Raw genomic sequence first — 26,856 nt, forward strand, 5'->3', positions numbered from 1 at the left:
TACCCTCCACTTTTTCCAGTGTTCACTATACTGTATTCTTTCTTTCTTTCTTTCTTTCTTTCTTTCTTTCTTTCTTTCTTTCTTTCTTTCTTTCTTTCTTTCTTTCTTTCTTTCTTTCTTTCTTTCTTTATGCCACCTTTCTCCATTAAAAGGACCTTTAAAAGAACTACTACTACTTCTTTCCAAGAGTTTGTAAAGTTACTTTCTGAAGGTCACTAGTTATAGTTACAGTTCTGAGCCCCAACATAGTGTGTAACTGTCATATGTTTTTTAAAATTAAGTCCTTGCTTTCAGGTTTGTTTTTCTAAATTCTGAATCCAGCACATACCACAGATTGACACTTAAAAGCTTTTGATATTACCTTACTATCATTTAACAAGGCCACACCAACTATACAAGTAACAAGTTATGTTGCACAGCAAAAGTAGTGATGTTATCCCTCATAGGCTGGGCCAATTAAATCAACAGAACTCACATAGGTGATGATTCTCCAAATCCCCACTGATTTAATAGGCCTACTTCTAGTTGTGACTCACTACTGGGTTTCAGCCAATTATAATCATGCCTTTGTTACTGTTAAACAGAATTCACTGTAAGAAACTTACTATTTATAATGCATTGTATTAAAGTTTTCTCATTCCTTAAGGAAAATAAGGCTGACCTTATTTCTGTCTTTATTAAGAAAGAATTAACTTCTCCCTCTTACACTCACTGCTCATATGTTTTATTATCATTATTATTATACTTCTAGCCTTGCGCTGTTTAGCAAGGTCTGAAAATTTTATAGCATTTCCGTCAAACTCATTTCTGTCGCCACAGGTCTCAGAGTCTGTCATAGGTTTCCAAAATTGGAGGGGGTGAGGAAGTGCTCTTCCAGAGGGCATTAAGACATTTCAAGGGAGGGCACAAGATGTTCAGTAGATTTCACATTAAATTGGTTCTGTTCCTACTAGTTCTTACATTGCATTACTTTTTAACGTCCCTTGTATCACAAGAAAAACTGTTTTCTTCAAAATTGTATTTAAATAATGAAAGGGGACTGGAAAGATGGGGAGGTTGTGAAGATTTCTCAAAAATTCAGAAGACCGTAGATTGCCAAAAAAAAAGGGGGGGGACTGCTGGTGTAAATTTTCTAGAGCAGTTCTGGAGAAACACACAGGATGTCCTCTCTCTACTATGAGGTTTTGCTTCTCCCACACATAACCCAGCAGTATTTTCTGATGGGACCATTAGTGCCATCTGTCCAGTTTTCTCCTCCTAGTTTTAGCCTTCTATCATTTTAATCAGCAATGCTGACAATCAGACTCTTGCCAGGCTTTCTTTGCAACTGATACTGCTGTTGTCAAGCACGCAGCCAGAAACACCCCCTCCTGCTTCTTTTACAAAGAGCTCTTCAGGACCAGCTTCTCTTTATGGCTCACCTCTGACTGCTGAACTCACTGCTTCAGCTTTATGATACAACACCACAGTTAGGACATCCTGATACCATCCAGATTTTAGACTACAGTTCTTATCATCCCCAACTAGCACAGCCAATGGCAAGAAAGCTGTAGTCCAAAACATTAGGAAGGTACCAGCTTGCTGACCCTGTCATAAACTGCTAGGATTGCTGCATTTCCTTACAAGCACTGTGTCTGTTCTACAAAAGAGGCAGTTATTTTGCTTCACACAGAGATAGTATCTTACATAGAACCAAACATCACAGATGGTAAGGAGTAACACTAGTGTTTTTCCTTTATTGCAGTAAAATGCGTGTGAATTCCTTTGGCTCCACAGATGTTAATATCTCTTACAACTGCAGTGTAAATAATACTCTGGTGGAACAACAGCGATGGTATGCCAGCAACAGCGGTTATATAAATACTGTCACGGAAACTGTCTCCTATGTGGTAGATCAGTTGCAGCCAATGGTAATAATGGTTATAGAGCTTGGCCACGTAAACACAACAGATATTAACAACCACAATGGTATAGTTTTTGGGTTCTATTAGTGCTGCCGAGAAAAAAAGGGCCATTAAAGAAAACATGTTCTCTCACTATTTGTAGACTGGCTATACAAAAATAAGACATAGCAAGCTGTCTTCTACAGAATCAGAACTTTGGCCCCTGTAGCCCAGTACTGTCAATACAGAGCAGTTGTAGCTTTCAGGATTTCAGGCAGAGGGGTTTCCAGCTTTGCTTGGAAGCACCACTGGATTGAACTTCAGACCTTCTGCATGGAAGGCATGTGCCCCACCGCATAACTGCAGCCCCTCCTCCAACCATCCCTTGAATCAATGGGGCAGGAAAAGGTTCCCAGTGGATTTTCTTTTTTCTCCTGCTTGGTAGACTCAACATGTGGATGTGAGATGGGATGGGGGCCCTGGGGCAGTTCTTTGAATAAGGGACACTTTGTGTGTCCTGTTTTAGGAAATACAAACTACAATTGACAGCCACACACAACATATAGGAACACATTGTCAGCCTCGCAATTTCAGTGAGATTAACAGCCTGAAGTGCATTTTTATTCTACTGCTCAGGTAACTGTGCATACAGTAAACCCCCAATAGAACCTTTCAGAATAGGTCATATAAGAAATGTTTGTGGACTACAGTTTATGTTCCTACAACACACCTCTTGAACACACAACTGCAGCTCTAACCAATAAATCAAAACAAATTTGCCACTGGGTATAGTAGCAACAGTGGTCTCCCTGCCACCAGGACCCTGCAGCATCTGCTCCAATTGCATCACTGATAATCCAGCCTTCTGCAGCAGGACTTGCCTCACTTCCATTTAGAAGGCAGTTCTGCAGCCATGAAAGGCTAGCACAGCTTTTCCCAACATAGTATTCTACAAATATTTTGGATTATACTGCCATCAGCCTCAGCAATAGACAAGGATCAGAGGGCACAAGTTTGAGGAAGGCTAAGGCAATGAATTAAGCTTGCAGAAACAAAACCACAACTAAGCATGCTGAGAGCCAATTAAAATCAATAAGATTCTGAAGTCAGGATAGAGCAAAAGGGCCAAATATCTCAGCTGGAGAGAAGATCCTGACACAGAGCTTTCACATCAGGCCAAAAGCAATGGAACCCAGTGGAGGGCTTGAGACAGGAGGGCAAAACAGGCAATCTTACATTTATGACCTAACTGATTCCTTGACAAAAGTTGTAAAGCAAGCCATCATTGGTCTCTAACCCTTATTTTTCACATGTGCAACATTATACATTAGGGTTCCGCTCCTGAGGAGGAAATTTGTGACAGAAAAATACAGGAAATGAACCAAGTGACACAAAGACAAAGCAGAAAGTGATGTGTATTGCATTCTCTCAGACACAGCTAAAGGCTGCCAACCAATCCATTTATTCAATCTTGCCAAGTGATTCTGCTGGTCATAGTGATCATAAATGACTTATAGACATAAACGCTGTCCAAAGTTAGAAGGGTCACAAAAGCAGGGGGGGGGCACATGTCAAGTTGTTATAACAGCGGGGACTACTATGCCAGACAGAGGCAGCTACTGTATTTCCAGACTAGAATGAGGGATGTGGTGTTCTCATTGACATTATATTCATGTTAGTCTAGCTTGGGTGAACAATCAACACCACTCACTGCAGTTGTCACCTACAAGAGGTCACTGGCAGAGGATGTCTATGATGTTCAGAAACATACATCACTGTAACTAAGCCTGGGCAGATCTGTGTTTTTCCATGATAGATCCCAGGGAGCATGGCCACTATCTTGCAGGGCAAATTTTGAGAGCTGCAGCATGGCTATAAAGCAAAGCAAAGCAATAAGGCTGCGACCTTATCTTGACACAGGGCGCTCACTACCTTGGTGCATGTGCTCGTAATCTCCAGATTAGACCACTGTAATGCACTCTACTATGTGGGGCTACCTTTGAGGTTGACGCGGAAACTCCAAGTGGTGCAGAACACAGCAGCAAGACTCCTTAGTGGAGCGAGAAAATTCATCATATTTCTCCTATTCTGGCCGCATTGCATTGGCTGCCCATTCAGTTCCGCGCTGACTTCAAAGTTCTGATGCTTATATATACAGCCCTAAATGGTTTAGGGCCTCGAAACTTGGTGGAACGCCTACTCCCACCAAGATCTACCCGTGTCACTCGTGCGAGCCAGGAGGTGAGGCTGAGGAGCCTGACGCCGAGGGAGGCCTGGAAGGAAAAGACAAGAAACCGGGCCTTCTCGGCAGTGGCTCCTCGCCTCTGGAACAACTTGCCTCCTGAGATTCGTGCGGCTCGCTTGCTGGGCATCTTTAAGAAACAACTGAAAACGTGGATGTTTCGGCAGGACTTCCCTTCAGCCAATCCCAGCTAATTCCTTCCAGTCAATCCCTGATGTTTTCCTCTTCTCACTTTACTGTGAGTCACTCTGCTTCCCATCTTGTTGTAGCTGTTTATTGTATAATAATTCATGTATTTATGTATTTTATGCTGTACGCCGCCTAGAGTGGTCGTAATTGACTAGATAGGCGGGATATAAATAAATAAATAAATAAATAAATAAATAAATAAATAAATAAATAAATAAATAAATAAATAAATGCAAAGCAAAGCAAAGCAAAGCAAAGCAAAGCAAAGCAAAGCAAAGCAAAGTGTGCTGCTTATATACTGCCCCATAGCGCTTCGAGCACTCTCTGGGCGGTTTACAAGTTAATTATGCAGGCTACACATTCCCCCCCCCAGCGATCTGAGTACTCTTTTTACCAACCTGGGAAGGACAGAAGGCTGAGTCAACTTTGAGCCGGCTACCTGGGATTGAACCCCGGGTCGTGAGCACAGTTTTATTTGTAGTACAGCAGTTTAACCACTGCGCTACGAGGCTCTTCGAGTTAATACCCTGTGGATGGGTCTGCCTACCAGAATAGGAAAGTAATCACATTTGTGGTTCTCCTGGGTGAGAACAAAACTGGAAATATATGGCAGTGCAGTTGTTAAAAGTATTCCACTAAAACTGGGAGATTCAGGTTCCCCACTGAACCAAGCCAGGGGTGATTTTTGGCCAGCTCTTCTAACTCACCCACGATAGGCATGAGAGAGAGTTGTTGTCAGGACAGAAAATGGGCAGGAGGCGAGCAAGGTACACCACTCAGTGGAGGAATAGTGAGATAAATATACACAAATTATAAATAATAAAAGCAAAATAATCAGAATGAATTTTGATGTGAGAGGTCAGGACTTCAAACTGCACCTCTTTGTCTTTCGCCCTGTTCTCTTCTCTCTATTCTGTGGTTCTAGGCATCTACACCCTCACTGTTTTGCCCAGTTCTCTCCTTCAGTTACTCTGGAAGCGAAATTCAACCCCCACTCTCAGTCTCCAAAACTACAATATTTCAATCCATTCACTGAATAACTTGGGACCACTTCGGGATGGTGTGGTACTACAAGCTACTCCCATCTGGCTTAATTCTGCCCACTGCATGAAATTTACTGCTGTACCAACTAAGTGTTGCCCTAGGAACAAAACCAATTCGTTGTGAAATATATTTTGAGAATACTGAAGTCCCTTTGTGTAGATGAGAATAAGACATGGCAGGGACCAAACACAAAGAATGTATGTGTGAAGGACACAAAGAACCAAATTATACTGAAGACTGCTGAAACGTTTCAAAAAAGCTATATTTGTTTTATAGAAAGCAAATTATTTTCCATTTGCCAAAGGGCCAGATAAGTGTAAATTAAAAATGGTATTTGAACCAAGAGTTTAGTCTAATTCTCATCCAATACAAATTCTATGCACCCAGAATACATATTATGAGAAAGACATTAATATCAGACTTTTAACATGTACCAGACCCTGTCTTGAGTTTTGTGAAACAAGAATAAAGAATGTACTTCTGATCTGAAGATTGAGAAATTTCACTTTTCCTTTTTTCAAATTTACATCCTGCAACACCTTCCCTTCTATACAAAGAAATTCAGAAAATAAGGGTGGTTCTACAAGCTATTGAATCATGTTACTTAGTTTTTCACACATGGCTTCTCCATTTTGGCTTTATTTTTGTTAAATAAATAATGACATGGTATAAATATATCATGCATTATTTGTCATCCGAGATTGCATTTACTTAATTTACAGACCTGCTAAGGACCAGATGATTTTTATTATATTCTGGTATGTAAAACCATAGAATTCAAAGAAGATTAGTTTCTTTTTCACATGACTCTATATACCATCTGTTTTAATCCTACACAAAATCTGACTTATAAATATGCTTAATTTTTATCATTTAAATTCTCACTTTATAGATTTTTTCCCCTCTCTGTATACTTTTATTCCCTCCAACCTGGCCATATCAATGGAAGAGGTTCACAGAGGGAGCCTCTGCTCAACTTGCAGGGATTCCTGTTCTTTGCTGCACCACAGCCTGCCCCATTTAGGAGGGCTACCCGACCCTCTATGTAGCATTTGTGAAGGGGGAAGAATGAAGTGGATACAGTAGGAAGCATGAAACATGGAAATCTGCTTCAGATGGCCTGGTTAACCTCTAAATTTGGATTCAGCCCAATCATATGTTTCTCTTCTGGGTTCAAATTTCATGTCGGCCATAAGTAGTTCACCAGGTGGCGTTAGACAAACTTCTCTTTCTTAGCTTTGGCCCAGAGAGAGTGGTTTGTCTAAACCACATCTACAATAGATCAATAATGACACTGAGCTGTCATAGATGGTTCTTGGAAGTATTTCTGAAATAACATACATAAAGCACTTTGAGAGCAATAAAAGGACTCTATAAATATGAAATATAATGTTTATATTATATATTTCAAATAATAAACAGACACTATTATGCTATTTCTTAATTCATTTTTTACATAATTCTTTTCTTTCTGCTTCTGAAGGTCCCTGGTACACTCTTATGCTGATTTTTGCAGTGGTCTCCTCACTTTGTCTAATGGCAGGACTGCCCCTCATGTCTACCATCCTCTATATATTTTACAAAATTATGTGCCATGAGGTACAACCTGACAGTTTTAAGTAAACATGGATAGAACTGTGCCAAGTCCAACTGTTCCGTAAGGCTCAGACGCAGAAAAATACATATAGAATTGTAACCTGTAAGAACTTTACAATTGGCAGAGAGGAAAGAGAGAAGTGAACAACAGATTTCTAAAATGCTAGGCTCCTGGCCCCTTGCTAAAAAAAAAAAAAAAATAAATGCTCTACCGTGCTGTGAGTCGTGTCTGCGCTGCGTAGATATGGGCAAGGTCCAGAGCAGAAGTTGGCGAAGTACCCCTTGGGTTCATGGACCCATTTCCAGCCCAAATCCTGCCGAAAGTCAATGTAGAGACGGCGCACACAACAGTTTTCCTCCAGGTTTCTGTAATAAAAAGGATGGGTATGTCACCAAGTCAAGAGAATTAGAGTGCAAACATGCTCTTCCCCAACTGAAGGAGAAGACATCAGTACAATAAAATGCAATTTAAAAAAAAAAGTCCAGTCTGAGATTGGGAAAATTCTTAGAGTTATGATGTTCACAACTAAAATGAGCATTGCAAGTTACTGAAAGCTGTATGTCCGAATCAAAAAAAGCACCATCTTGGAGCCATCACAAGTAGTCTAACACCAGAAAAAGCTGCAACATGGGGTTCATCACCTGTGGTTGCAGCATGATTCACAGCTTGTACAGAGCCATCCAGATTTTGTGGATGATAAGAGCTTCCAGCACATTTTGCCATCACAGAGCAAAAAGACAAAAGTGGTGGTGGGGGTGGGGAGGTGAGGAATAGCAGCCTTTATGGCTCTGCACCTGCAAGCAAACACATGGAGCCAGCTCACTCCAGAGGAAGATAAGTAAATCTTTGCCTACCGAAAGCAGTAATTGGTATCCAGCGCCCGTTTCTTCCTCTGGCTTTTTAGGGCTGGACTTCCAAGTCGGTGTGGGGGCAGCATCATTAAGATCAAGTGAGGGCTGTGAAGGTCCTTCTGCTTCTTCAGGCTTCCCAGGTCCCCACGTCCATGGCTCTCCTCACTGTCAATGCCTGAAGAGGAGGGGGAAAGGCAGGCATAAATCCTCACAACTGCTCCACAGAGCTGCTGCAGCAAATGTTGAAATGCACAGAAGACGCAATGGTAGAACAGCTTGGGAAAGAGTCCAGAAGCTTCGCTACTGGGAAGCTCCTCTCTAAGGAGAGCTGCCGTGCCAGCATAAACTTGGTTTCTCTTGGCTTGGAATAAGACTTTGTGGGCCACTTGTTTTATAATTTGTAAACTGGTGGTGGGACCATTCATTTGGCATTTCTGTTGCAGGTTCCAGTCCCGAGACAGGCTGAAAAGATGAATGGCTGAAAGATGACCAGGACTGGGCAGCAGAAGGAATATCTAAGGTACACAGCCTCTGGGCACCAGAGGCCAAACCTAAGGCTAAGAGCCAGACAGTCGCTCATGCTGAGCTGAGCCAAGCTCCTGGCTGCCAGTGCCCACTTAGGCAGGTAGCCCAGCTCCTCTGTGCCCACATCATGCAAGGTGGAACCCTTAAATAAAACCAAGCATGCATCCGAGCCAACTTTTCTGGGGGCTGTGGAGACAGAGAAAGGAAGAAAGACTAGGAGGAGACTTTCACCAAGCATGGACATAACACTGTGTTCACATTCCTCAGCACAATACATAATAGATAGCACAGTATCTAGAATATAATTTTTGTGGTATCACACGGAGCTGGGAATCACCGGCTGAAAATAAAATAAATCATTACTTGTGAGCTGTAGTTTTCAGAGAGTAATGTATCAATTGTAACTCGTGTGTAAAGTAACACGTCACTAAAATTTATTTCTCAAGTTTACTTTTTCCTGTTTTACTCCTCCTCCCCCTCCTGAGATAACTAAATCCTACTCATTTTACAAAATACTAACATTTAATTTTTGTAATTAATACTTTAAAAAGTAATGATACTGGTCATTGACGAAAAAAGGCAGTGAGCTACTTTTAGTATATTAGTACCAATTTCTGGTCTTAAAGTCAAATTACTGTCACTACATTCCACAAAGAAGCCTGGGAATTTTAACTAGACACAGGTAACAAATATTCTGTCAAAGATGCCCAGTCCCCTCACAAAACTACAGTTCTCAAAATTTCTCTATGGAAAGAGGATTACTATTAAAGCAAGGTGTCAGCAATGCACATGTGCCCAAACTCCTGATCCATTCACTGCCTGTCTGCTCTCACCAAAAAACAAACAACCAACCTCCCCATCTGCCCCCATGTAAAAAGAGATGTGTGGTCATGAAACAAAACAATGTTTTAAAATTGTCAGGTCTAGATGAGACACAAATTCTCCTCGTGGCCCATTTTGCAGCTTCCCCCTTTAACTTCTTAGTCACCTTTAAACTTGATCTCCAGCACCTCATGCAGATTTTCTAGAATATCACCATTAGACTGGAAGGTGTTACATGGGCAATGGATGCTGATCTCCAGTCCCAGATTTGACTCTGCTGAGGGAAAGGGAAGGGGAGAGAGAATTCATTAATACAGTACAAATTAACATATCTCCTGTCCAAAAGATCCACCAGCAATTCCCAATTGCTCTTGCCTCATAGATAGTTTATTCAGGGATCCTGCCATTGATCTTACTGTGTATTTATGAAAGGGGACTGGAAAGAGGAGTTGGTCTATGTGTGTTAGGCGTATGGGCTCTCGGTTAGAAATGGTAGACCCATGTTGAATTTTGCTTTCCTGTTCTATATTGCCTAACTGAAACTACCTCATGTTTTGACTTCATTCAGTTGTGCATTTCCCCACTTCTTCTCCACATCACAAGCAAGAGGAGCAAATGGTTAGCACAATGACACTGAACGAACGAGCAAGCAAATCTACTGCTAATAAAAATAACTGAACGCATCAAGTCAAGTCTAGCTTATGGTAACCCTTTCCAGGGCTTTTCTAGGTAGAGAACACTCAGAAGTGGTTTATCATACCCTTCTTCTGGGGGTGCCTTTGGAATTGTGCAGCTTGCCCATGGCTACACAGGCTGGGTTTCCCCCATGGAGGCACAGTGGGGAATCGAACCTCTGGCTCCACAGGCAGATACCTAAACCACTGAGATATCCAGCCAGCTAAATCAACTACTATTAGCTGCAATTTTACACTCTTGGGTTGCATAGATCAGCCTCATGTTTAACACAAGACTTGGCAGAAACTTGTGACAGGCATGCCCTTTTGTTTCTGTACTACTACATCTATTTAAGCAATTGTGTTGGTTAGAAGATATAGAAAATAGTCATAGAACAATACAAATCAGGACACTTTTTAACACTAAAAGCTCAACACTTTAAAGACTTTGATCCTACAGTCACCTGGCAACCCCTCTGATCTGAACAGGACTTACTTTCACATACAAATGAATACAATTGAATTGTACAATTCTTACACAACATCTATTTACTGGCTTTGCATGTCAATTAACACGAGGAAAACATTTCCAGGTTCAAATCTTGTGCCACTGAGCCAGAAACCCAGCAACAGAAGAACCAAAGTGCAGCAAAAGGGTTTTAGACAGAAAATTACTACCCAAGTTTAACCCATACGTTATTTGGACACTCAACATGCATTGCAGAGTCATAGAATTTTAAAATTCTTGGCAGAGACTTTGATGGATCTGGGAAGCAAGAGAATCAGAACAAACACATATTGGACAAGCTGACATTTTATCAGCTACTGCCAAAGGAATTGTCTGAAGCTCCTGAGGATGGAGTGAGAAGCACCCACTGGATCTCAGCACCTGTCTAGTCTTCCCAACTTGTGGCAGCTGCTGAATCCCATAGCCTGAATTCTGTAGCCACATGCATTTCCCCCTGTGATTCCTCAGTGAATGTCAGGCTCTGTAGCAGCTGCTATGCTGCAGAAGCCATCAGGTCCTGAGCAAGTTACCTGCCTGTCATTGGTAGCACTAAGCACCAACTATATAACTAGTTGGTTATATGTGATACTCTCTTGAACAGTGAGATGTCATAGACTTGGCCTAATAATGGCTGGGAAAGTTCCCCTTTTTTGGACCACAAACAACCATGGTATGCAAAAAAAAAAAAAAAAAACAATTATTTTTCCCAAGCTCTGGTTGAGGCCTTAGACAAGCCAGTGCCTTAATCTTGAGGGAGGGAGCACACAAGCCATTTCTCCTTCTAGAATCCCTTGCCTGCATTCCACCTTTAGACTGATCCTCAGATACTACTATAGCAAGAAAGGGAGACCAGCGCTGAGTCTCAGGGACTATGAAACCTTTTGATATTCTTGCCCTAAGCTACCCTCACACCCAGCGGCACCTGTTTTCACTGAGCAGCAGTGAAGGCTAACTTCTGCACATTGCTTTACTCAGAACTCCTCTAAGACAAATGAGACATCTCTCCTACAGCATGGGAAAACTTCTCTCTCTTTTTAACTACAACTATCCTACTGGCAGAGGATTTCTTAGCAATATAGTTCAAAAGAAGTAACTTTCCCAGTATCTTTATCCAGCATATGTCATGCAAGTGCTTTGGGAATTGGAAGGGTGTGATACAAGGTGAGTTGCTGACAGCTGATGGATCTAGATTGGTCAGAACATCTATTAACTAGGTCATGGTAAATTTGCTGATATTCTCCTGCCTTTACTGAACTCTCAGGTTGTTCCTGGTTTTCCCTCACCTCTTGTAAGAGCTCCCCATATTGATATACAGTGGTGCCTCAACTTACGAACTTACGAACTTAATTGGTTCCAGAACTCCGGTCGTAACTCGAAATGGTCGTGAGTCGAATGCATTCCATAGGAATGCATTTAAATGCAATTAATCCATTCCAGCCAAAGGAAAAAAATCACCCCAGAAAACAAAACTAAACAAAAAACACTACAAGACCCATCAGAAATGCGATTAATCCATTCCGGCCGAAAGGTGAAAGAAAAAGAAAATCAAACAAACTGTGAAAGACCCTTCAGAAATGCAAAAAAAGAAAGCAAAAAGCAAACAAACCCTGCAAGACCCATCGGAAATGGGGGGGGAGAACACCCAAAACAAACAAACCCTGCGAGACCCATCGGAAATGGGGGGGAGAACACCCAAAACAAACAAACCCTGCGAGACCCATAGGAAATGAGAAAAGAAACCCCAAAAAGCAAACAAACCCTGCAAGACCCATCACAGCATAGAAACATAATCCCATCACCCAGCCCAAAACCATGCTGCAAAACCCACCCAGAACAATTTTAAAAAAGTAGAAAGCAGCACCTTACCAGGCAATCCAAAGCCTCCTCTGATCATACACACTCTAACCACTGGGGCAAAAGAGCTATAAAGAAGAGACTCTTCGCCACCAATGATTAGCAATTTAAATTCCCCGCCTTTTTTCCTTGCCTTTTTCTGGTTGCGACTCGAAGCTCCAGTCGCAAGTAGAAGCAAAATTGCGGCTGGAGCTGGTCATAACTTGAAATGGTTGTATGTCGGGATATTCGTAAGTCAAGGCACTGTACACTGTATTATATACAAACTGCTGGCCTGTGCATGGATATTTGAAAGGGGAGAGCAGCAGCCAAGGTACTGGTTGGTTCTTGTATCACCCTTAGACAGCTGCTGAGGTCCTGTCAATAGTGAAGCCTCTCAATGTTTGCTTGGGCCTCTGCTCTGAGTTTCTGAACTGTATCCTAGCTTTCCTTAAATTGAGCCTTGGAGTCCTGATATTCCCAGCCACCGTGCACAGAAAAAAGGTGGCTACTGAAAACCAAGGAATAGGGGGATTTTAAAAAAAACCCTCTGATGTCATGGAATGATTGAACTTCCAGTTCCATCCATTCTAGGATGTCTGCCACAACTGTGGCCTCCAAAGATCTATCCTCCTGATGCTCTGGCAACAGGAGAAAACCAACTCAGTCAAGTCAATGAGCTGGTGATACAGCACTCTGAGCCTGTGGGATGTCTCATCCTAGATAACCCTGGGCTGCTTCCCACTGTCTGTCCCCTTTCCTGTCCACCCTCCTTAATTGGCTTGGTTCTGCTTGCCTATGATCAGGAGGGGCACAGCAGCAAAAGTCAAATTCTAGCAAGGTGACAACAGCAGATCCAGAAGCGGTGTGGGCCAATCTCCGTTGGTGAAGCCCCAAGAAGTTCCTTAAAAACTCTCTGTCTTCATGTAAGGACGGACGTATCCCAGTAAACACTGCATATTATGACATGCAATATTATGATGTGGAAAAGGGTATGCTCTGTCACACACACTTTGCCCTGCTCCCCCCTCCTTTTGTTTTTGGTCTCTCAGAGTCAGATCAGATGTTAAAGGAAGTGGGTATTACTTCCACTCACAACGCTTCCCCTGCAGGCGTCCTTCAGTCTCGAGAGACTATGGTAACACGCTCTGTATGGAGGACTTGGAACAGCGTCCAGTGTGGTTGAAGAGGCCAATTCGAGAGTGACCATCCCTTCCACACTGAGGACAAATACAATCTGTCCCCTGTCCAGCTCCCTGATTTTGCTGCTTTCGGGACTGCCTCTTTGCTTCAGCCTGCTGGACAACGGTCTCTTCAAATTGGGAGAGGCCATGATGCAACGCCTGCCTCCAGACTGAGCACTTCCCCTACAGGCACATAATCTTCCAAAGCACGGAAACAAAGCCATGATCATCTCTCAATGGCCAATTACAAAACAAAAGCAAGCTAAGTTTCAAAATGCAAATAGCACTTCGAAAAAACAGGCGGTCTTTTTACTGTTCCTAAGGGAGCTCTGCTTCTCATGATATCTTAACTTGCATAATCCTCAGTCACTGTTTTTCTCAAAAACAGTCAATGAATCCCACTGCCATGTGCTTTGAAATTCATAATGAACGACATATAGGCATCCTTCAGTCTAGAGAGACTATGGTAACATGCTCTGAATCGAGGGGTGTCCTCTCCAGAGCATGAAGCCCGGGTAAAGTAGTATGGAGGATAAGCTGTTACCCAAGCAGCAGCTCCCCCCTCTCCACATTGCTGAGCCAATACGACTGGTTCCAGCAACGTCGCAGGAGTTGGCAGAACGGCACGAGCTGCCTTCGGGACTCCAGCTCCGGATTTTGCCTCGAGGTTAACTCCTGAAGCCTCTTCCATGAGTGGATATAGCCACAAGGGAGTGGAGGTTTGAAATCGGAGTTTTCCTTCTCCGACATAATGATGGGCATAATGAACAAGCAATATACTCTTATTTAGATGGTAAAAAAAAAATCACGCAGTATCATAAATTCATTTATCCATTACTCTCTGCAATATACTGAGATTCTCCTGGGGAACTCAGTGGACCATATAAAGAGAGGGATACAGACAGGTTTATAAGTGTTTTTCTCACTGCATTCAGAGATGCCCAAATCCTCAAAAAAAAAGGAAGAATCTAAACTGATTAGTTCATGCTTGTACGTCTGGTTTATCCATCCTGAAATTACTGAGTAATCATCACACATTAATTTAGGGGTGAGCAATCTGGAGCCCTTCCAGTGTTGCTAAACTGCAACTCCCACCAGCTCTTGCCAACCCTGCTCATCGTTTGGGATGAAGGGAGTCTGCAACCCTACATCACTGTGCCATTGCACAGGGTGGTACAGTGGTTATAGTCAGACCAGTTAATTGTCACACTGGGACTGGGAAGACCAAGGTTCCAATCACTACTCAAAGCTTGCTGGGTATGCAAGTCACTGTCTCTCAACTTAACCTCCCTCACAGAGAAGTTGTGAAGGTAAAAAGGGAGATCTCAATTTGCATTACTCAGACGCATTTGGAGGAAGGGAAAGATAGAAATAAATAATCATAGATCATATCTCACAGGTATTACCTCTATGCTGGAGTCAATTTCATCTTTTCAGCCCCCCAATTTTAATATATATTTATTTTCTAAATTAGGTTACTTTCAAGAACATTTTATTAATCACATATTTATAATAACAGCTGCTGTCAAGTAAATTCTGAATGTTGACAACCCTTTTCAGGGTTGTCAGGCTGGGTTACCATTCCCTTCTTCCGGGGGCAACCTAGGCATATTCTGTAAAAAAATTATGAAGAATATATCACATACAGTATTGTATTTTTCATAAATTATATTCCAGAATATTCAGAGGAGTCTATTTACTCATTAGGAGTCTATTTACACATTAATCCACAAATACTGAACGGTCAAATGACAAAGACGGAGTTTGTCTGCCACTGAGCCCGCTCCACCCACCTCTACGGGAAAGCCATTCACGCACAGTCTCTGTGACATCAAAGGACAACCATTCAGGGGAACCTCGTGTCATCACGTTCCGGCCACTGAGGTAGCGCTGCTTTGCAATGTGCTCATCTGGCTTCAGGACCTGAGTAGAGAGAAAGCACAAAAGACACTGCTGAGTCGAGCCAGAGCAACACCTGTGTTCTGCCAGGGTAGAGAGGAATCTGTGGAATCCATGCCTAGTAAACTCACATTTCCGAAATCTAAACACTGGTCAGAATGTTGTTATAGCACCAAACCTACATTTAACTAATGTTTGCAATGCAGTTTGCAAATTATATTGGATAAATGTTAACAAAAAATACATATATTTTGGAAAATGTGCATTGAAAAACTTGAATAACTGGAGGGAAATCCCTTAAGAAAATTTATATGTCTCAAAAATATGTTATGCACATTTTACAAAACATGTCCAAAATGTGAGTACTGTATATTGGGAAAAGTACTGTATATGAAAATACAGAGACATTTCTGTGCAGTCCCCAACCCACCACCAATAATTTGCAACTTGAAACACAAATGAAACAAAATGAAGCATGCAGAAATGAGAACCTGAGCCAAATCACCACTCTTTATCCTGGACTAGGCTGTTGCCATCTACAAAAACCACTGGATACTTCTTTAGCCCTCTTATCAAGATAAGGTGTGCAATATATGGATACCACTGTGCAAATTGAAACTCATTATTTCAATAGAAAGAAATGACTATATCTAAGAAGATGCATAATGTACACAAGGGTGCATACACACAGCATGATACAACTGTAATGAGGCATAACAAGGTCCAGAGTCATGTTTGTCACTGCACAGCTTAGTGTTCCACTGATTTAGTATCACACAAGACCTCTCACTTGCCATTACATGAGCCAAAGATCATCTAGCTACATATTATGGGGTTTATGCTTGCACAAGGAGGTACTGGATACCTTCTTGTGTAAGCTCAGTGGGGAAAAGCCAGACTGTTCATGCAACAGATGGCTGCAAGCACAGAGGGGATGAGAAGGACTCTGGCCAAAGAATGTAGTTATAGGCCAAGGGCTGATCTGCAGAATAGCTGGGCATGCCATAGCTGCCAAAAACTGCTTGAAAATTCCACACATGCTGGTTCCCTTGACTGTGGCCAGCTGGTCTTGTGCCACCAGCTTCCAGCATGCCATCAGAAATACTTGAAATGCAACGCTTGCAAGCCTATGGAGTTGCTTAACCCTCTGCATGATAGCAGTTCCACTTAAGCACTGGCCAAGAACAGAAAGCCAACTCAGGCAAGTTTTTAAAACAGCTACCACTCTACTATTGGGTATTCAATGCTTATGTAAGATGATCCTCTCTTTGACCTTTAATGAAACCATGTGAAGGCCAATGCTGTGTAGTGATCAGAGCATTGGACGAGGATGGGAGACAGGTGAGTTCAAATCCCTACAGAGATATGAAGCTCCCCAAGCATTGTGAAACTTCCACATTCTAAGGAGGAAGAAGTAGCTGAAAGTTACCCTTTCAGAAGTTTTTTCTTTTGATGAGATATTTCCTTTCCATTGATTGAATACTCCAGAGCTAATACATTTTGATGGCACACACCTCCTAATGCTAGGACTAGTGTGGGGAAAGGTTGTGCCATCTTTGGATTCATGCCTCCCCCAATTTCTCTCTCAGAAAACCTTCCTCCTGTAGCTTCAGTGACATTAGAGAGATCAGGGCTGCCAGAGTCTCTGTAACGGAGGAAGAATTGCAAGGTTGGCTCTCTCTTGACACAGAAGGTCAAATCCTAGACATCCTATGGCTCTTGCATTGCCTTACAAAAAAGATTGTAGGAATCTTAAGAGAATTATGGGATGGATGTCTCTGGTTCAAATCTTGGTTCAGCCATCAGGATCTTGGAATTGCTCTCTCTCTCAGCATCAACACTGTATATATAGAAGGGCTGGAAAGGACTGGACCCCTATTAAGATACTCCAGGCACCTTCCACAAATACTTGTCTTCTGCTGCCAAGACATCACCCTTTTATTTGTGCTGATAATGAGGAATAGGAGGTTCCATCAAAAGCTAATTTGCCTACACCATTCAACTTTCTGACTAGCAAGAGCAGAGATACCAAGACAACTGACAAGTGAGGGACACAGTAGCTTACTTGTATTTTAGTTCTACATTAATTACTTCCCTCACACAAACCCCAAACTTTTTGCACTGCAGTCTTACTCTAAGGTAAGCTGGGAAGTATGATATCAGCCTACCTTACTATAAGTACTATAAAAATTAGGTAACAGAAGAGAGCTAGTGTGATGTAGTGGATATGGTGATGGACACAGTCTCGGGAGACCGAGTCCTTAATCAGTCCTTACTCAGCCATGGAAACTCACTGGGCAGGGTTTCAACAGTAAAACCTTGAATATTACCCCTACTTCAAAAACCCTTTGAAAACCATCAAAAATTGGATGCAGCTTGATGGCACAACACGATGTATGATGAACTCTTCCATGAATTCTCAGGAAAAGGGTTTAATATTATTATGAAGTATTACCACCATGCTTATTATTAGCGATTAAAGGCATCAGAAGCAATCCTAACATTAATCATAGTCAGGTGCTTGCCTTAGGTAGTAAATACTGGGCTCCGTTGAAGAAACACAACCGCCACTTTCTTTCCCACCACAGAACATGCAAAAGTTACTCTTCTGGACAACAGCTCCCAGAATTCCCCAGCTGCCATGGCCAAAGGCTGTGCTGACATGATCATTCTAGGAGTCACGGTGCAGAAATGTAGCCTTTCCAACTTCTATTTTAACCCATCCTTTCCTCCCTGCCCCCCCCCCCCCCCGTTTGCCTTTGGAACACAGGCAGACAACTTCAGCTGATCTAGAAGCCAATTTTCACACACACACCCCAGGACCCATTATGGGCTACCTAAGAACCTAAATTTAAAACAAACAAACAAACCTCAAAAACCTCAACTTCCAGAATTCTATTTCTCGTTTATGGAATTTTCTTGTTGGGGTTCTTGAAGTCCAGCACACCATTTTATGTCAAACATGCTGCTTCAGGGGACAAAAGAAAATGACTCCTCCTCTCTGCCTCTCCCTCACGCACACAGATACACATATATTTTTGGCTGAGAGGTCATGGGGAGATCTGGGGGAGTCTCGTATAGTCTACAGGTCACAACACCCACCTCTGCTCTAAAACCTTCTATAGAAGGACCCCCAAGAAAAAAAATTTTTATTTAATTTTAAAAATTAAGTGTGGTGATTAGTTAGCATTTATGCTGCAGAAAGGAAAATGGAACAAGTAAAAACCATCCCTGAGAACAGAGGTTCCCAGATGTGCTTGGACTAAAACCTGCAGAAGCCTTCACCACTAGCTGTGCTGGCCAGGATTTCTGTAGTCCAAGAACTAATGGGGTCCCAAGATTGGGAAGCACTATCTCAGAACCTGTATAAGAGAACCTGGTCTCAGGACCAAACTTCCTCTACTTTTCTACCCCTGAAGTTTTCTCACCTGGAAGAGTTCAATACGTTGTTCGGTCCTTTTGGAACTGGGATTTGGCACTCGCAGAATCCGAAATTCCGCCCGGAAGAGGTTGGTACTATTCTTCTCTGCCGAAGAGACATTGAAGCGGAACAAGTAGGAAGTTACACCTTTGGGGCAGAAAGTCAAGTCATCTAAAGAGAAAAATGGAGAAACCAGGATCACAGACTAGCTAGGGTGGCACATCCCATTTGAGGCATTGAAGAGAATGTATGAACTGCAGGTAGGTTGAGAAGATCTTGGATTCTTTTTTCCACATCCCCTTTTCACACTTTATGCATTTATTTACCTCAGCAAATAGGGAGTTCACAAAGCCACATTTCCACTACTGCAGTAATGTTATGCCAGAATAAAGTGATAGTAGGGCACAGATCACTGTAGCCAAGAGTATTTCTGTCAGGTTTAAGAGCACAACCAAAACTGGTAAACCAGTGAAGTTTTTAGTACCATCAAACAATGAAACACTCCTTTGGGGAAGGACACCCCCATACAGGAGAGAACAACTTGAGCCATAGTTTTCAGAGCCAAGAGATCACTTCCCTCGAGTGCCTCTCCTTATCAGGGTTCAGCTTCAACATACTGACCCTCATCCAATCCATTCCTTAGACCGACACCACCTCTCTTTCACCTGATTTAAAATGCAAAGAGAAACAAATGTTGTCAACACACTGATAACACCTCACTCAGAGCTAGGAAACATCATAACATTTCATGCTGGCTGGAGGATTCTGGGAGCTGAAATCTCAGAAAGTAACTTTTCCAAGAGTTGACTTCACTGCCTACCCTTAGATGATGTCAACAAGCAGCTTTAGAAAGACACTAGAGAGCATGAGGAAGACACAATTCTATGAGACACCACAGCTGAAATGCTATGACTCCAACAAATTTTTAATTTTTTTTAAATGGATATCCAACCTTTCCTCACAGAGTTCAGGGAAACCATTTAAAGAAATCCTCCAGGTTTCAAGAATATCTCCAGGAGTGTGATTTTTCCCCTCATCTAATATTATGGAGAAAAACACGTTTTATGGGCCCAAGATATCATTTTTAAAAATGCTACATGATCATTTTAATTACTTCCCATTTTCTAAAAAGGGATGGATCCTCCGTGGGTGGAAAATAGGATTCCTGTGGCACCAGGATCCACCAGAGCTGTCCAGCTCTGCAGCAGGATATTGCATGACTTTAGCGAGAACAAGGAAGCTGGGTGCTGTATATTTCTACCCCAAGTAGCTGTTCATCTTTCTTCATTCTGAATGCTCACCACAGATCTCTGTGTTACTTCTTTTCTCCCTCTCTCTTCTTACGTTGTGGAGTCACCTTAGTTTCTTTTTTCACCCCCTTAGAGTCCTGGCCAGCCTAGGTGTCATACTCTTATTCTTAAACAGAGACCACTAGGAGAGGGCTGGGTGGGGTCCTTTGGTCTCCAGTTCAGTGAGTCCACTCTTCCACTCACACACCCTGGCTGTTTCCCTGGAGACACAAAGAAATTGTGCTTTTTTGCTGCTTTTGACAAAAGGGCTCACCCCTCTGGGAAGCCTGCCATGCTGAGGTGTAACGTGGACAGCAGCCACCAAGCTCTTCCTTTGCCATGCATTACTGTCCTCCTAGAGGGGAAAAGTTAGGAAGGCAGAGTTTGTGGCCTGTTGCGGGGGAGTTTCCTCTCATCATCTGGAACAAGGATGTGGGGCTGCTCCCAAAATATCTGCTTTGCTTTTCCATCAGAGCTAAGCTCACCACCACCACCTCCTCCTCCTCCTATCTCACTTCCTCTGCTGGACTGAAGTCCTGGAACAGGACAAGTACTCTCAGCTATCTGGTTGAGGGTTTGGAGCCAGGACTGTTTCCTGTGTAGTTCAGATTTGTCTGTATCAGCCCTCGAAACCTCAGAGGAATAAGACTTTCCCCTTTCCTTGGACATGGGGGAAGGAGACTAGTTTTAGCTCTAAATTCATTCTGAATCACCACCTGGCAGAGAGACAGAGCCATGAGATAGATGAACATCAGCCACCTTTGAAGACTCAGGACGAAAGCCATTGCCTGGGCTGAGTAAATGGAAGGAAGACAACAGATTTCTGTCTGTAACCTCACCTAGTCTGCATCCCCAGATTTCACCACTGCCAAATTTCCTATTGTGAGCTAATTTCAGTTTCATCTCTGTGGGAATCAATAATTTGTTCCCACAGGGCTAAACAAAATGACACTTTTGCTCACAAAGTCAACTCCTGTCTTTGCAGTGTAGATACACACAAATAACAACTGGGCAAACAATCACTTGCCCAAGATGTTCTGGCATAAAGCCATTGTATCAGGAGTAGACATGGGATATTCATATTCATATCTGAATATTGGCACCATAGGTGCCTGGGAAGTCCAGTCTCCCCCCCCCCCAAAACTGGCAGGACCAATTACTGGTTGCTGTGCAGTGTGTGCACCCACATCATTCCTGGCCGGCGCTTCGCTGCTTCCTCGTGCAGCCAAATGCTCAACTGCTGAGCAGGGAGATTCATTCCACGTTCTCGCGTGTGGGGAGGTGGCATCTGGGTTACTTCTGCAATTGGAGTAACGGGAACAATGCCAACTGCGCAGACCATGCAGTGACCAGTAATTGGATCTGCCGGTTTGGGAGTCAGGGGAGAAACTGGACTTCCAAGGCACCTGTGTTGCCCATAGTCATATTCATATCCCTAGGAATATGAATACAAATATCCCATGTCTGATCAGAAGACCACAGCTCTGTCTGGTGGCAAAGTTCCCACCTTGCACCTCTTTTAAGGTCCCATTGAACCTTCCACATTAGTGTTTCTTCTTGTTGTTGTTGTTGTTTTGCACCTCAGCATACTGCCCTTTTGGAACGTGGTGCTGCTGCAGGTTAAACTGCAAAAGCCTCTGGGCTGCAAGGTTGAAAGATCAACAATTCAAATCCACGTGGTGGAGTGAGCTCCTGTCGCTGTCCCAGCTCCTGCCAACCTAGCAGTTTGAAAGCATGTAAAAATGCAAGTAGATAAATAGGGACCACCACGGTGGGAATGTTACAAAGTTCTGTGTCTAAGTCGCACTGGCCACGTGACCATGCAAACTGTCTATGGGCAAACACTGGCTCTACAGCTTGGAAATGGGAATGAGCACCATGCCCTAGAGTCAGACACGACAGGACTAAATGTCAAGGGGAACCTTTACCTTTTTTTATACTGCCCTTTCCTTTTGAACAGGCTCACCTCTTCCTTGTGCCAGATGTACTACCATATCTGACTACAAACCATTTATATTTATCTTTTGCCCTACGGTTGCTAATTCCTGGCTTTAACCAAGGGTCTCCTTTGTATGATGAGCCAAATGCATCAGTGAACACAGGTGCACTGCTTCCCATTTCAGCAAATGTCCTCCCCCCTCAAATGCCTACTAAATAGTACATGCTGGATTCCACAACTTTGCCTCTCCTTGTTAACACCAATCTCACACAACTGGTGAACTCCAGATACCATGGATTACAATTACAATTCCTTCACGCTAGCACAGAACTGGGATTCATCAGGTAACTTCCTTTTCCAACAGGCAACTAGGCCCAAGCTTGGTCTATTCTAGGCCATGAAGCCATTCTCCAGGTGAGCATTATTAAGGCGTGAGTCTAGTAGGTGGAACTTCTAGAATGGAGAATTCCGGGGTATGGAATCCAAACAACCCAAAACAATATAAGAGTGGTACATGCCTCATGGCCACCTTATGCCCTTGTAGGTGGTTTCTATTTGGATTCTTTTATAGGAGCTCTCTTTTCATCTATAGCAGAAATGGGAACTTTCAGGATTTGCAGCCAAAATCCAGCACTTCTTGGGTTCCCAAATAGTCCATACCCCTTGTCCCGGCCACTATCATGTAGTGACATTAACTTTTGTATCTTATCTTCTGTCCTTCCTGTTCTTAAAGGCTGAAATCCTTTCCCCCAAGGCTCTTTTTCTAGGAGTAAGAGCTTTAAGCTAAAATATGTTGGTATTTTGGGTCCCACCCTTTTGCCGTTGGCCTCACCCACCACTGGAATGTGGCCCCCAAGAACTGCTTTGTTAACTGAATTCAATCCTCAGGCTCAAAGAGGTTTCCTACCCTTGATCTAAAGGGAGTCTAACTGTATCCAGGAGGCTCTAGGGGCAAGGACATGGACCTTCTTCCCAAATGTAGAATCTTTGTTAATGGTTCTTGTTATCTCTCACTTCCTCTAAGTAAGTTCTTTAAATCAAACGAATCATGTAAAGAACAAATGTTTTCACAAATAACAGTTGTTGCACTGGGACCACAATGTCACATTCTACCATGGTACCTTTAGTAAGCTCAATATTGGTTCACATCATTGCTTTCACCAATTGTGTTATTCATGGAAATGTAATACGTGGGTATACCATATTCATGACTTGTTTCTCTACCAGCTTGTCTGGAGCAGGGTGGGCAAAGGGTAAACCTGCAAATACTGGTAGATCTCAGATGAAGTACAATTGCAAAGATTTCTGAAGAAGGATGGATGAGTCTCTCATCAGCCGGAATCCTAAAAGTGTCTGCACATGGCATGCACAACTTGCTGTGTCTAACTGCATCTAACTTATGAGGTGCTGCTGCCCATCTCTGCTGCACGCATGGTCATGCACCTGACTGCACAACCAAAATGCACTTCGGCACCTTGTCTATTTGCTCTAGCAAGTAACACAAACCTTACATGGACAACAACAGAATTTCAAAGGTTTTACTTTCTCCCACCATTATCATTTGAATCCAATCTTTTCACGTTCTTTATGAAGAAAATTGCAAATATGGGAAAGTAAGAAATGACTGAACAATATGCTCAACCACCTGCAGTTGAGAAAGCCAAGAACTACTGCCATTCCCTTTATGGAGTGCACCACATTATACTTGCTTGCTATGCAGCTGTTGAAGAGAAGAAGCCTGCTGGCAAAAAAAGATATGGTCACTATAACTTAGCAGCACAACCGTGGTTCAGTATATGGCAAATCAAAAGACACAGGTACCTGTACCCTTACAGTGCTGTGCCTGGATGGGTGAATCTATCAACTTCACTACCAACTTTCACCAGACTGAAAATCTTGAAATCCAAAGTTATTTCGGCACAATTTGGGAGAAAAATCTGGAATGTTTGCAAAGTTCTAATTAAACAGAAACCACATGAAATGCTGACCCATCCCTTCTTCTGACTTCCAAATATTTAGCAACAGAAACAAGATGACTCACCCCTTCCTTAGTTATACTGCAGCTGAAATGAACAATAGATATGTGAGCGGAAGCAGACGTGTGTGGAAGATCACTAAGCTCTGTAGATGTGTGTTTGGCATTACACTGTAAAACACAAAATAGAGCCTGCACTCACCTGAAGTCTATGCAAGAGAGATGGTTCTACTATTAGACGACTGATACAGGGGTTCATAAACTGGCATCAGACTGTGAGTTGCTAAATGTATTGCAGTTGCATTTTTACCGCTACAGATAGGAAGAGGCACTTCTAGGACTTTTTATCTGTTGTGCCAAAATAACTTGCCTGGCTTCCTGCTATGCATTTTGACTCCATATGCAGATATGCCATTTGCTGCTCTACTACAGATAGCAAAATATTCTGGGTCACTGTGAGAAAACAACTGAAAAAGTTGGCTTCATTTTGGAGTCTGTAAGCTAAAGAAGCATTCGAGTGTGGGAGCTGGCTTCCTCACGTTGACAATTACAATGGATGTGGGGCAGAAGAATTTGCTACTGGAGTGTGTATGCTGCTTGTCTCTATCGGTTCTTGATGTATATTTCTGGGGGTGAAATCTTGAACATTACATAAACTCAAATATTAGAGAACTCCATAAGCCTCTTAGGATCTCCCTTCCAAAGAAATCAAGCGTTAAGTGCTGCACAACTGGAATTTCTTGGTGCTTAGGACTTGAGGAAAGTGTAACAATACATATGACTATTCAGATACTTGAAAACATACAGTGGCCATGCTGAGGAGCACTGAGAGCTGTAGTGATCAAAAATAACTTTTCCAATTTCTGAAACAATCTGGAGTCATGGTAGTCTCTTGCCAATGTCCACTAAGAAACACTGATGCCCGCTGATGTGACTCAGTGTCTGCCTGGGCCACAGTATTTGTTATCAGCTTAGTCTGTGTGACTCGACGTATCTACTCCTCAGTGTGAGGAGACCAGATGTGCAACATCTGCTCAGCATCTGTATCTTCAGTGCCTTGGACCCCACAAAGCCTCCTCAGCATCTTCCTTGCCCTTATCTTGGCCAAAACTGTGCTCATGACTCAGAGTTCAATCCCAGGTTGACTCAGTCTTCTATCCTTCCAGGGTCGGTAAAATGAGTACCCAGCGGGTGTAGCCTGCATAATTAATTTGTAAACCACCCGGACAGTGCTCTAAGTGCTATGAGGTAGTATATAAGCAGCATGCTTTACTTTTTTTCTTGCTTATCTGCAGCAGTGTATCTTTTCTGCTCTGCCTGGTTCACCTATCAGTTCACAGACCACTCCCTCTGCATTATGGAGAGGCTATTTGGCCACTCTAGCTGCTCCACATTTACTATCTGCTCCCTCCCTGTGTTTTATCAGCCAGAGCTTGGGAAAATTGCTGCTCTGGTTTACAGCTACCATCATCTGCCAGCTGCCAGGTCTTCCGGTGCAGAATTCTGGTAGTCCAGAGAAGTGATTTTTATGAAGTTTTCCCCAATGTCAATATCACTGTTATCTCTTGAAAAGAAATATATAGGCATTGTTTTTTCATGTGAAAAGCTATTTGCATACAGCAGCTCATCTTCACACATTTGGTAGTTTAGATCTTGGAAGCTGTCTGAAGAAGTTACTGAGTTAGAGAGCAAAGCCAGAGTTTGAAAGTTTGATTCCCCCTGTATCTCTCTCTGTAGTCTTGGGCAAGCTGCACAGTCCCAGGGTGCTCCAGAAGAAGGGAATGGTAAACCCCTTCTCAGTACTATCTACTTAAAAAAAAACCTGGAAAAGGTCACCGTAAGTTGGAATTAACATAGCACATACTAATTGAATTATTAGATCTCTGTAACATTATCTTTCCAGACTCCTGCAGTGGGGATTTTAGAGGTGTGGTACAAAATGGTTTCCAGCCTCAGTTTCAACCACATTATTTCACTCCTTCCCTTTGTTGAGGGAAGGACTGTGCTGGCATGACTGAGATTACCCAGACTGCAAGCGGGAAGCGCCTTCATACCAATGGCTTCCTGCTTAGGAAGTCATCTCAGTACAATTTCAGTTCTGAACAGCAACCAGGCTGCAGCACTGCTCTTCATGAACAGATTTATACTACCACATTAATGTGGAGGTAAGGACCAAATGGAGCTGTGCGGCTGAAGTTCAACCAAACCTTTCCTTCAGGACTCCAAAATTGCTGTTCGATGTGGGCGGGATGGTTGCGCTGGCAGCTAACGGTGTCCATTGCTCCCTGCATGACCGCCCCACCCCATGCAAAACATAATCCCAGTCTCCACACCTCACCACACCAACTGCGTGTTAGGTGTTCCACGAAGAAGGAATTGTGCCCAGGGTTTGCGGTGACCGCCCCTCACATATGGTACATTTTAATACGTGTACTCTGCTTTTCAAGAATAATTTTGGCTTCCCAGCCTCAAAAAGCACTCCCTCCTCCCAGTCCTGAAAGATGTCTCTCCCACTCGCTCGCTCTCTCCCTGTTTCTCTCTCCCCTCTTCCCTCCCACTTTAGGTTTCTAGACATTGGCTTGGCTTTCTTTTCACTGGCTGGATTTGGGGGTTGATGTTATTCCAAGGCACTGAAAGCTGGCCCAGTCCTGGCTTGCCCTTTAGCCAAGGCTCCAGCTCCTCCACCTGCTGGGAGGGAGCAGCTCTACAGGGAGAAGAGCCTGGCTTTCGTAACTTGCAGTTGCAAGCAAGTTAACCTCCTGATAGCCTTGGACCTACATAAACTTACCCAACAGATAAGACCAAGTAGTTCAACAGGACCTCCTTACAAGTAAAGGCCCACAGGGCTGCAAACTAAATTGCTTCAGCTCTAGTCCATTGTGCCTTTGTTTCACACACAGAGATCAGCTTCTCCATGCTCATTCCAGGAGCTGGGAAATGTTATTTGTTTGGACTACCACTCCCATAATTCCCTAGCCTGC

General features: G+C 43.0%; 1 protein-coding gene across 2 annotated transcripts in view; it reads right to left on the bottom strand.

Moving 5' to 3' along the window:
* Positions 1 to 26,856, bottom strand: part of TGFB3 (transforming growth factor beta 3) — a 30,756-nt gene that overhangs the window by 1,895 nt on the left and 2,005 nt on the right. The window contains exons 2-6 of one of the 2 annotated variants that reach the window (XM_020793943.3): positions 18,680 to 18,843; positions 15,146 to 15,275; positions 9,320 to 9,427; positions 7,810 to 7,981; positions 7,167 to 7,320 (exon numbers count right to left, since the gene is read on the bottom strand). In XM_020793943.3, the coding sequence (XP_020649602.1) occupies positions 7,167 to 7,320; positions 7,810 to 7,981; positions 9,320 to 9,427; positions 15,146 to 15,275; positions 18,680 to 18,843 (728 nt within the window). Of the gene's footprint in view, positions 1 to 7,166; positions 7,321 to 7,809; positions 7,982 to 9,319; positions 9,431 to 15,145; positions 15,276 to 18,679; positions 18,844 to 26,856 lie in introns of both variants that reach the window. The other variant, XM_020793942.3, reaches the window with a different exon arrangement.

The sequence above is a fragment of the Pogona vitticeps genome, chromosome 1 (assembly GCF_051106095.1).
Source record: "Pogona vitticeps strain Pit_001003342236 chromosome 1, PviZW2.1, whole genome shotgun sequence".
Classification (NCBI taxonomy): domain Eukaryota; kingdom Metazoa; phylum Chordata; class Lepidosauria; order Squamata; family Agamidae; genus Pogona; species Pogona vitticeps.